The 12,912-nt window shown below is 39.4% G+C and overlaps 1 protein-coding gene across 1 annotated transcript in view; it reads right to left on the bottom strand.

Moving 5' to 3' along the window:
• The window catches only part of adamtsl4.L (ADAMTS like 4 L homeolog), a 121,140-nt gene that overhangs the window by 65,177 nt on the left and 43,051 nt on the right, over positions 1-12,912 (bottom strand). Inside the window, exons 3-5 of the mRNA XM_018231352.2 lie at positions 7,149-7,900; positions 3,811-5,173; positions 603-705 (exon numbers count right to left, since the gene is read on the bottom strand). Coding sequence (XP_018086841.1) covers positions 603-705; positions 3,811-5,173; positions 7,149-7,900 — 2,218 coding nt within the window. The remainder of the gene's footprint in view (positions 1-602; positions 706-3,810; positions 5,174-7,148; positions 7,901-12,912) is intronic.

Consider the following 12,912-nt stretch of genomic DNA (forward strand, 5'->3'; position numbering starts at 1 on the left):
TTTTAATTCCCTTTCACATGCACATGTTTCATGGCAGGACAGACCTACCCTTCTAGGGTGTAAAACATGCTCCCACAAGCAACTGATTAATCTCTAGTGCATCCATTTTTATATTGGATCTTGTGAGGAATTAGACAATTTACAGAAGATACAACATACAACTCTGTGTCCAAGCTCTCTCTTGGCAAAAATGCTATCACATATTTTTAATTGCATCATAATAAGGCTAATTTGGGCAATGGCATGTGTCTCCCTTTCTTGCATTGCCTCATCTGAGAGCCGTTAGCAAGAAGTGTCCCGGAGCAAACCAGTTCTGTCACTTTCATACCTCCCAACATTTAAATATTATACATTGGGACCATTTATTTGTCTTTGGTATGCCTGAAACCTAAATCAGGACCATTGCTAGCTATGTACTTCATGTCTAAGGTACTAGATACCTTTATAATACAGAATTTATATCACAGTGATCAGGAGACAAAATTTGAATTTCAACTGCAACTGCATTAAGAAAACAATTAGCATGCAATGATGCTGGCAAGTAGAGAAGGCTTGTGAGCAGGGCTATCAGTATACTTAATTAATGAGCTCTTGGACCTTACCTTCAGTGAAGGCTTCCCACTGGTACAGACGACCCATAAATTCTTGGCTGTTAAACGTTGCACATTGCATGGCTCTTGCATCCGGTTCCCCACTCGGACATGCCTATAGATGTGGACACAGAAAAAAATAAAGAATCTGCCCTTATAACAAACTGTAGGTCTACGTACATCACCCAAGCACATCTTAAGACTACAGGTAGCACAGAGGGAGAGGAATCAATTTTATGTGCCTCTTTGCTCTTTGTTTCTTTCTTGATGCCTAAATTTTGCATGGTTGTATTTACAAGGTACAATGCTATTGGAATTACAATCTTGAAGGTTTTAGGATGAATATGTAGTATCATGATAAAGCTGAGAACAAGCTATAGAATTTGGCAAGACTACAAATTGATTGCAATTTAATTTAAAGGAAAAGTTATACCATTTTACACTTGGGGTGCCAAGCTAGGCACCCCCAAGTGATTACTTTTACTTACCTGACATCCTGGGCCAGTGCTCCTATCAGCAGAAAACCGCACTGGTCCAGGGTTCTTCTAGCGAGCACCACTGATCGATCCTCTTCCTGCTTCTTCGGGTCTTTTCGCGGCATGCGCATGCATAGTAGAGTAAAAAGCTGAACTTTAACGAAAAAGGCAGCTATTTTGCTGTACTGCGCGTGCGTCTGCCACAGTAAATTTGAAAACCGAAGAAGCAGAAGAGAATTGTTCCGTGGTGCTCGCTAGAAGATAGGAGCACCAGCAATGGGTGTCAGGTAAGTAAACTTGGGGGTGCCTAACTTTTGGCACCCCCAAGTTTAAAATGGTATTTCTTCTCCTTTAAAGAGGAGCTACACCCCTTCATGTATATTAATTGTTAACTCCACTGAACAGTCCCTACTGCTGCCAATTTTATTGTCCCCTGATATGCAGCGTCACTTTTATTCCATGCTTCCATGGCAGCGACCAGCAAGCAGAAGTTCATGCCCCTGGTTTCCAATAATTACCACAAAACTATGCACCCAAACATGGCGGCCAGTAACATTGATGCATAGCTCTGAAAAATGTGAGGATATATAGGGGATAGATAAATGGGGGCTGTGGGAATCCGATACAGGGTACAGAAAATATTGTGCACAAATTGATGGGGAGCTTGGTTACCCTTTAATAAAGCATTTTAATAGCTTCTGCATAGCCACTAGCTGAAAGTTTTGTTTTACAGCTAGACTGGAATACTGAGCCAGAGCTTTTGTAAACCACAATGAATAGGAGGCAAGCACCTCCCCATTAAATCGCGGCACCATATGAAAGGTAGACAAGCAAATACAAACATGCCAAACTGTGATTCGAATTAGGGCCTGTTGGAACAATGTGGCAAGCTAAGCTGTCAAACAGTTAACCTATTGAACATTTTACTGTCTGTCAAATGAGTCGGAACACTTAGAACAAAAGATTATCTTCCCAGCTAGGGTAATTATATTCTGATGTCAACAGTTTTGAGGGTGTTTTTTGTTTAGCCAAATAGGGTCCCTCCCTCTTGTCTACTAATATCCTGAATGTTATGTATCACAATAATAACCCATGACAACTAGGCTTACAGGAATGCTAATTGGAAAAATGTCTCTGATGCACTTCGGGCATCTCAGCGCTTTAAAGACATATTGAAGTAGTAGGACAAATTTGTGAAAGTTAAAATGTGCCAATTCCCTTTAAGGAATACTGTCAAGATCTTTATGGTGTCGTTTTTATTTCTAAATTCCAATGCAAATAATTAACTCTACCACTTAAAATGTTATTCCTGAATCAACAAATATATTTTTTAGCTGTAAAATTGGTGTGTAGGCAGTCATCTCAGGTCATTTTGCCTGATCCTGCTTTCAGAAAAAGCCAGTAGTTCATGATGGAATTGTTTCCAAGAACACAGAGTGCCATCCCACGGCGATTTAGATTCTAGCTGGCGGGAGGCAATTCAGGGAGTTTAGTCCCCCCGAAGAAAAGGTGACTTATCCGGGCGACTAAATCTCCCCGAATCTAAGCGTGTCTCTACCCTTAAAGAAATAATAATATAATGCAGTATTTCCCTGCACTGGTAAAACTGATGTGTTTGTTTCAAAAACACTACTATTGTTTATATAAATAAGCTGCTGTGTAGCAATGGGGGCAGTCATTCAACGGAGAAAAGGCTCAGGTTACACAGCTGATAGCAGATAAGCTCTGTAGAACATAATGGTTTTACCTGTTATCCACTATTTAACCAGTGCTATAAAGCCTTTTTTCAATTTCCGCCATTGCTACACAGCAGCTTGTTTATATAAACTAAAACGGAAAACGAAGCGCACCAATTGCCATGCCGCCGGCGATTTAAATTCTAGCCGGCAGGAGGCAGTTCGAGGAGATTATTCGTCCCGAAAAGAGGAGGTTTGTAGCTGGGTGACTAATCTCCTCCAAATCTGAGCGTGTGTATCTGCCTTAAAACACTTTCATTTTATTTGATGTAACTGTTCCTTTAAGCTATTGTTTCTCCTACTTAATGTAATTGGAGGAATTGCAGGGAGCTGTTATCTGATTACCTTCCCGTTGTTCTGCTGATGGGCTGCTGGGGAGAAAAGGAGGGGGGCAATACCACTCCAACTTGCAGTGCAGCAGTAAAGTGTGACTAAATTTTATCAGTCACAAGTCACATGACTGGGGGCACATGGGAAACTGACAACATGTCTAGCCCCAGGTCTGATTTTAAAATAAAATATTAAAAAATCAGTTTGCTCTTTTGAAAAATTGATTTCAGTGCAGAATTCTGCTGGAGCAGTACTATTATCTGGAGAATTTTAAAAAAAAACTTTTTTCCCATGACAGAATCCCTTTAAAAAATGATTGTGCCAAATTTATAAAAAAAGTATTAATGATAAGGTCTTGTTACCGTACCATAGAACTAGGAGTTATTTGACAGAGGGATGTGCATGTGCCTCTTTTGAACTCAACTTCTACATAAATACGGTGCAGAGCTTTGCATTTCGGAAGAAACTGCTGACCAGGAAGGCTAGTTATACTTCTACCTGCAAAGTGTGCATGTACCAAAGTATATAAACAAAATTTGTGAGACAATGTAGATTATGGTTCTATTCCATAATTGAATGCCTGCAACTCTCCATATACATATTGGACAACTTATTATATATGTTTAGCTGTGCTGACCACACCAAAAGTAGTCTGGTTATTTTGGAAACATGACATACCTCTTGGTTGCATGATTTGTATTGCTTCTGCTCCCCTTCACAATGAAACTCCTCAGATCCTGGATTGTAAAGGTTCCATTGAGGAAGTTCTGAGTTCTGTTGAATGCTTTCTCTCACATCTTGTTCTCTTTCATGAGCCATAGCTGGACTCCTTCCATAGGTGGGCCATGGATCTGACTGAGAAGGCCTGTGAATAGAAGGATGCTCTCTGAACAGACTTTGGAAGACCCTACTGTTGTCTGCACCATGCCTGTTCTGGCTCTGACGCTGGCTACGGGATCTGGGCAAAGGCACTGAATCAGATGCTGCCTGATGGTTTTGTTGATCCACTTCATCTGCTGTTATTTCAGAGTCCTCAGAATGTTTTGAAACCTTTTTTAATTGGGATGCGCGTTCCCTTTGCGTTAATAACACTGATCCTTCTAGCAGAGTCCTCTCGTTCTGACCTTTCTTGGTTGTATCCAACCTTAAAGGCGTGTCAACTTTTTGACCTATGGTTCTACTTTGCATTGGTTTTACTGTGCCAAACATCTTGGCTCTAGATATTCTTCTAAAGGGTTGGTCTCCATTTCTGGTATAAACATCGGACTGTGCAACTATCTTGGAACTGTCTGCCACTGCAATTTCCTTAGCTGTAACTGAAGAAACAATGGAAGATGACTTTTGTTCAACAGGTTTTTCATCTGCCCATAATAGCTTGGTACTAGTAGAACGAGCTTTTCTAATCTTAGCTACCCTGCTCAAAGAATCCTCATCTACTTGCTTTCTAGAACCAAAATTTTGATCGCCATGCCTTGCACTATCTTTTGTAGAATCCCCATATTGGATCTCAGAGATCCATTCTGATTGGCCATTCTGATTGGACTTCCTCCTTCTGTGATTGAGCCCCTTCTCCTGGACAGGTACTATTGGAGCTAAATCTGTTTCTATAGATTTATGTTTTGACTCATCACCTTTAAGAGCTTTCTGCTGAAATCCACTAAGTCCCATCAATAAATGAGAAATGTTGACTAATCTTTCAGGCCACGAAGGATGTTCATGTCTCTTATGTTTTATATGAGATAAATGGTGTTGCAGTGATTCTCCTTTATGAGATTGAGAACTCTTCTGTTGTGAAGGCTCTGGGCTATGAACTATAGATCTATCTGCATTATGCATGTAATAAACTTGTCTGTCATTTTGGGATGGTATTTCAGTTGGTATTTCCTCTTCTTTCCAAGGTGCAACTGTAGTTTCATCATCTAGAGATTTGTGATGCCTTTTAGACCGTTGTGATTCTTCTTTGTCTTTATGGAGTGGCAAAGCAAAGGGCACTTTCCCATAGCCATACTTTCCTGGTTTGATTGAATTTCTAACACGGGATCTAAAAGAGAACGCATACATATATAATAAAAAAAGGTTCTCATGAGCTATTAATAATGATTTTTGTTTCAAATGCAAAAAAATTGTCAGATATCCCCTACAAAAGCAAAATATACAGATTGTAAAGTTATGAGCTGGCCAAAAGGAAAAAAATCCACTTCTTCATGTCCATGAATCTTGGCAAAGGCTTCAGAAAAGCAAATGTAGCAGATTCCTTGAAACAGCTGCCCATACAAGGAATTAAGTAAAAGGCTAGGGCATCTAAACACTTAATTGGCTTAAACTGACTTTTCTCTGTGTGGGAATTATAAAAAGACTGTTGGTTAGAGATGGAGTATAATTTCCAGCACTTTCCTTTGCTCTGAACAAACAAGATCCTTATCCAAAAGCTTCATTGCTTTGGCTCCCCAGTAAAAACACATCTGCTGTATGAGGAGATTAGAAAAAGTCAAATTGCAAAAACTGAAGTTTTACTGTGAACTTGGCCAAATTATATAGTTGGATATTCCCAAAAATGAGCAACCTATAAATGTGTGTGTTTAGTCAAGTCTTCCAACAGTAAAGGGGTCATTTACTTTGACTGTGGACGCAAGTGCTAGAGCAAGTGCTAAGGGAAGCAAAAGCATGCTCATAAGTGCACATTCTAAAAGTACTTTGCACAAGGCAACCTTGTCCTCCCCTCCTGCCACAGGGAAGTAAGTAAAGGGCTCCACTTCAGCTTGCGCCCAGGACAGGGACAAGCTTACGTGCCTCCTATGACCTCCCCGAATGAACACAGCTTTGGCAAATGCGTTCATGTATGCTTATGGCGGGAATGCACAGGAAAGTGCAAGGCACAAAGTACTTAAAACATGGCACATTGAATCCTTTTTTGCACCCTGCCCTGCCTTCTTATATTATGGGTTTACAGCCAGAGGAGATCAGGGATGTACTGACATTCAATGTTGCCCACTGCCTATTGGCCCAGAGCATATCATCCCCCTTTAAAAACAGAAAGTTCCTGGTCTGGGCAACAGTGAGTATTGAATTTTCCCACAATAGTAGGAGCTCCTAGGATAATGAAACAGGGCATTTTGCCAACCCCTGCCCTTCAGCATTAAGCAGTAGATGCCATTCTCCTCTTATCAATAATGACAAGTGTCTTGGCTGATGCACACAGAGTGGTGACAGGTGGACTTCTATGCCAAAGGACTTGCCTTAAAGTTTTTTTTTGCATTCTCCATGTGCATCAGTCATGAGTGCAAATGAAAGTAGCAGGTTAACTAAAATTCCAGATATTAGTAGCCCGTATGTTCATTTGTCCTTCTAGGCCTGTACCATGGTCATTTCTCATTTCTATATAAGACAGAAGATATGGATGGAAGAAGATAATTAATGAAATAAAGACAAAATTATAGATTGGTGAGAAGGTGGAAGAAGAGAGGGTCTATTGTCAGGAGAACACGGTAAAAAAAATATGGAAAATTGATAGAAAAGAAAACTACGTTTTGTGGAATGGGCCAGTGGCCTATGGTGTTTGATTGGGCCCCTGACTTTCCAGTTTGACACTGTGTACTTTCATAAAACCTGCAGAGATGAAAACTACAAAGATATTTCCTCCATGTTTAGGCAATAATGTTAACCTTTCAACTGATGTGTCACTTAGTTATTTATTCTATTGGGTATTATATAACATGAAGATATTTTAAATTAGGGAGATAAAAACTTTGGTGCTCCAGGTGCAGTTCTTCCAATAACACAGCTGGTGTGAAGAATGCTGAAAACGACAATTATAAAACATCTGGAGTTCCAAAGTATGTCTATCCCAGTTTAAAGTAGAACTCCACCCAAGACTTGTTTTTTTTCTTCATGCTGTCCTAGAAAATATTACAAGAAAATCTAATTATGAATAGATATGGATAAATCTATCTATTTAATGCATATGTAAATAGGAATTTCCAGAGCAGTAGAAACATGCTATTTCATTGGGTTTATACCTTCTAGAGAACCGAGACTCTTTGGTTGGTGTCAGTGGTGAAAAAGATTGCCCTGGATTGTGGTCTTCAGAACTTTCAGGTTTTAGGAGAGGAATGGAATCTGGGAAGAATGGCCATGGTGCAGGGTCTTCAACCTGCCTGGTGATGTTTCTCCGGTTATAGGATGATGGTATGCTTTGATGATCATTCCTGTGCATGGAGAAAGTTTCAGGAGCAAGAAGTTCTTCCTGTAGGTAAGGAGTCTCCAAAGGTGCTGGATACCACCCTGTCTCAGGATGCCGTGCTGCAGCCCGCCCTCGACTGGTTATGGATCTATGGTATGGTGTGTTGTCACGGTTCTGGATCGGAGGCTGAGATCCACTGGAATGTGTGCCTTGTCTTGTGTGGCGGTTAAATGGATTGTATCGAAGGGTCGGAGAATGTCTTTGACCCCCAAGGTCTACAAAAGGTGCTGCAATCTCCCCATCTGTGTGAAGTGGGAATGCTGGCCTCGCTGCGCCATGTGGATATAAATGGGATCTTTCAGCATTCTGTGAGGGTTGAGGAATGGTCTGCATGATGTGTGGGGCTGGTTCTGCTCCTGGTACCCAAGGTACCTGCTTATATGGAGACAAACAGTTCCTACTTCTTTCTATAACTCCTAGTCCACAAGTCTGAGAACAGCTAGACCATGGTCCCCATGAACCCCACAGTCCAGAAATTTTATTTACAGCTCCTTCATCCTCTGTCTGTCGAGGTGTCCTGTTGGAAACCTACAAAGGCAAATATAAACACTCAATTAAATATATAATGTCACCAAAACAGACAGAACCAAAACATTTTGTATGTGGTGCTGTTTTTTATTTGAAGCAGAAGACTTAAGAAAAAAAACAGCCAAACCTCTAGCTTGCCTAATGATTGAAATTCAGTTTATAATGAATTTATAGTTAATAAATTAAGGCATTTTGGAAACCTATTTTAAGTTAGATTAATAAACTCTATAAGTGGTAGCATTGAAAAGGTTTCAAAGGTCATATTGGTTATCATTAGGCCAATGGGATGGTTGGCCAACAAGACCTTAACTGGCCATGCGCATATGAGTAATATATAAGGTGTTTGCTCTTTGGAACTTGACTCTTGATATAGAACAGTCATCAAAGAGGACAATGTGGTTCACTATTACTGGGTCCTAAAACATCTAAAGCTATCAGATTTTATTAGGTAAAAGGAACTACCCAATGAGATATAACTTCCTCCTTTTTGTTGTTCCTCTCATGAAGCTATTCTTCTCCAAGTCCAAATGGTGCACACTTTTGGGGTAAGTTGTACATTATTTGAGAACTGCTTTCTGGCACTTTCACTGAAAATTTAGGAAAATTTGCAAGTATGGTACTAAATTCTATAACCTTAACTACAGCTCTTTGGTTACCAGGGTTATAATTGGTTTTATTGCTTATCTTTATATTCATACTCTCATACTCATTCTCCTGACTGTTGCTCACACCCTGCCTGGTTGCTAGGGTGCATGGGACCCTAATAACAAAACAGTTCAATTCTATATTGGGGTGCTGCAGATAAACACCTCAAGAAGCACAAAAAATAAAGATCAATTGCAAACTCAAATTGAAGATCAATTGCTCAAATTACATTTTAAGGTGAACCTCTCCTTTAATTTAAGTTTCTCTCTCCGTGTTGTTCAAATCTGAACAAGCAGCCCCCCCCCCCATCTGTAGAAACAGTCATGCTAGGAAACCTGCGTTTGAGAGTTTTAATGAGAAACAGGCAGTTATTTCACAACCACCATCAAGCAAAGGATTTAAACAAGTATATAATGTTTTGAATAGCTTTGTAGGTATAGCTGAACTGTGAAATGCCATATAAACCGTGGCAATATCCTCTAGACAGAAATAAATCCCTTTCCTACCCACATTATGTTTCCCTTTAACAATATTACTCTCTTTACTGCTTACAAAAGAGAATTAGATATGTTGGATCCTTCCAGACATCAACAATTCTATTCTTTAGGGACAATGAGCTACTTCCTTAGTACATCAGATACTTATGCACACTACAATAGTATAAACCGGTAAACAGTCTGGATTCCTATTTCAAAGGCCAAATATAATTACATCATGAATAATCTTTTATTTATTTATTTATTTTTTAACTCATTCTTCTAACGCATCCCTCAATAAACTCTTAATCTCCCCAAAGCAGAGCCAGATTAGATTAAAATGACATACATGACTCCATTGCAATTTATCAGCGCTATGGGAACTTACTAGTGCCAGGTGATCTAGCTGGATTCTACAGTATTGAGCAGAAACAAGGTAAAAATTGACACTGCATTGGCACTGGAAAGAGGCAGATACAAATTCTATGACTTTAGTTCTTTACCTTCCTCTTTCTAAGATTGTCCTAGGTTGCATTAGTGTGCATCAGTAAATACTTTCTCTAGAAAGCATGAATTATAACTCGCTGGTTATACAGATTGACCCCCCTTACTGGGGGTCACTAGACTTTCTCACTTATGGAAGAAGACCATTCTATGCAACCTTTTTAAATAACCATGTTTAAATAGAACTTAAACTTTCATATTCCGGAGTAGCTACTAGTTGGCAAAGTTCTGCATAGCCTGTGACATTACATCTTATCAGATAAAGATATACACTGGGGAAACTTTCAGAGACTTTTATTTTAGGCAAAAGAACCATTTTGTGTAACCTTAAGTGCAGTCTAAAAGGCAAATACTGGTAAAATCATGTTTAAATAGAATTTAAAGGGATACTGTCATGGGAAAAAAATTCTGCACTGAAATCCATTTCTCAAAAGAGCAAACAGATTTTTTTATATTCAATTTTGAAATCTGACATGGGGCTAGACATATTGTCAATTTCCCAGCTGTCCCAAGTCATGTGACTTGTGCTCTGCTAAACTTCAATCACTCTTTACTGCTGTACTGCAAGTTGGAGTGATATCACCCCTCCCTTTTCCCCCCCAGCAGCCAAACAAAAGAACAATGGGAAGGTAACCAGATAACAGCTGCCTGGTAGATCTAAGAACAGCCCTCAATAGTAAAAACCCATGTCCCACTGAGACAAATTCAGTTACATTGAGAAGAAAAAACAGCAGCCTGCCAGAAAGCATTTCTCTCCTAAAGTGCAGGCACAAGTCACATGACCAGGGGCAGCTGGGAAATTGACAAAATGTCTAGCCCCATGTCAGATTTCAAAATTGAATATAAAAAAATCTGTTTGCTTTTTTTTCAGTGCAGAATTCTGCTGGAGCAGCACTATTAACTGATTCATTTTTAAAAAAAATTGTTTTCCCATGACAGTATCCCTTTAAGCTTACAGTTTAGCACCCAACTGCAAAGTTCTACATAGTCTATGAAGTTTATTTTATCAAATAAAAATGAACTTGAAAAAGCTCAGGAAAAAAAATCTTTAAATCTGTAAAGAACACAAAAGTCATTTCCCCCCCCACCACCACCACTACAACACAAGCAAAAACAGCAGTATTTCTAGCGATGCAATGAATCCATAATGTTTTGTATTCATAAAGATTCCAAATCCTCCTCAAAAATCAATCATCTTAATTTGCATCCTCAAACTTGAGCAGAATCAAAAATAAAATTGTCAGTAAGTTTTCCAGAGTTACATTGAATGCATTACAGATAGATACTAAGGATTTGGTCCAATAAGAGTACTACAAAAAGAGCCTGGATACGGCCAAATAAACTGAATCCTGAATTCGGTGCATTCCTAGTTATTTCATCTGGTAGACATCTGGCCAAAAAACAGAAGTATGTTCCCGATGTCTGTAAAATGGGTCTTATCTTGCAATGTTCAAGCCCAGAAGCAGCACAATGAAGAACAGAGCTCTCCTTGGGTGTAATTTACTTTATGCAAGGCAAGTTGCAAGGTACAAAAAATGGGTGCAATTCACCGTGTTTTTTGCACTTGCATCCTGCCCTGCACATAGTTAGCTCTGAAACATACTGCAGACACCTGCATTCCAAAGATGAATACATTGCAGCCTGTGGTCAGCAGTGTTGTATTCATGAAGTGTGGCCAGGGGTAGGCTAGAGATAGGTAGGGTAGAGATATCCAGAAGGAAGAACAAAGCAGTTAAATGACGCAACTTTAGTATTGTTCCGTAAGATGCTCTTTCATGTCACTTGCCTTATCTGGTTTGAGATCTGTCTCTTTTGTGAAGAGGCTGCCTCACAAAGCCATTCAGTGGAACATGAGGCATCTTTGCCAGGTCAAGAATAGTTTTGCATTCTCTCCTGTAACAATGGCAGGGCTGTCGCAAGGCCCCCAAATAAAGAAACCTGTCAAATCCTAATATTGGAGAATCTCCCTTTTTCTATAATTCACACGTCAAGAAGACCATAAGACCTTCAGGATGCTCTTTGTAAATGGGGATTTGTTTATTGACTGGTGTGACTGATTAAGAGTCTAATTGAAAGGGGTTTAGAAGATTTAAACAAGGTATAATTTACTCAAGCACCATTGATAATGAAGCATTAACTTTAACTGATGACTAATATACAGGTAACTGGATTTTTAAAGGGATAATGTCATGGGAAAAAAAAAAAATCCAAAATGAATCAGTTAATAGTGCTGCTCCAGCAGAATTCTGCACTGAAATCCATTTCTCAAAAGAGCAAACTGATTTTTTTATATTCAATTTTGAAATCTGACTTGGGGCTAGACATATTGTCAATTTCCCAGCTGCCCCAAGTCATGTGACTTGTGCTCTGATGAACTTCAATCACTCTTTACTGCTGTACTGCAAGTTGGAGTGATATCACCCCCCTCCCTTTTCCTCCCCAGCAGCCAAACAAAAGAACAATGGGAAGGTAACCAGATAGCAGCTCCCTAACACAAGATAACAGCTGCCTGGTAGAGAACAGCACTCAATAGTAAAAACCCATGTCCCACTGAGACACATTCAGTTACATTGAGAATGAAAAACAGCAGCCTGCCAGAAAGCATTTCTCTCCTAAAGTGCAGGCACAGGTCACATGACCAGGGGCATCTGGGAAATTGACAAAATGTCTAGCCCCATGTCAGATTTCAAAATTAAATATAAAAAAATCTGTTTGCTATTTTGAGAAATGGATTTCAGTGCAGAATTCTGCTGGAGTAGCACTATTAACTGATGTGTTTTGAAAAAAACATGTTTTCCGATGACAGGATCCCTTTAAGTTTCCACTACAATGGATTAATGACAGTGGAACTCCTCTTAAACTGGCTATAGACGCAAAGATCAGATCGTTTGAGGAGGGGAACTTTCCCATCTCCAGACCTGCCACTAACCTTTCAGATCAAATAAAGTAGTAAAAGAACAGATCAGCTGAGGTTCTGCCCCTGACAGCAATCGTACAAAAGTTATGTCCAACAAACGCTAGTGACAGTCTCCCACTGAAAATCGTCCGATCGGCAATACACGCAGAGATATTATCGGCAGCCGACAGAAACCTTTTAACCTGTCCAATTGTCCAAAAGACTGATCTTCATGGGACAAAAAAGGCGGGACACTCCACACATGGTCTGAAAATCTTACGAATTGAGGATTCGTACAATCGGATCTTTGCTTCTATGGCCAGCTTTATTCATGTAGCCTAATTTTTTTAAAAAAAATGCAATTCTAAGCAAAAAAAATGTTCTTGATCTTTTTCTCTTAAACCAATGTTATGGAAGATTTGATATCGATTGTATATTTGATGGATTATTAAACATATTTAAATTCATTAAAGCATTTATGTAGTGGAGGG

The sequence above is a fragment of the Xenopus laevis genome, chromosome 8L (genome assembly GCF_017654675.1).
Source record: "Xenopus laevis strain J_2021 chromosome 8L, Xenopus_laevis_v10.1, whole genome shotgun sequence".
Taxonomy (NCBI): Eukaryota; Metazoa; Chordata; class Amphibia; order Anura; family Pipidae; genus Xenopus; species Xenopus laevis.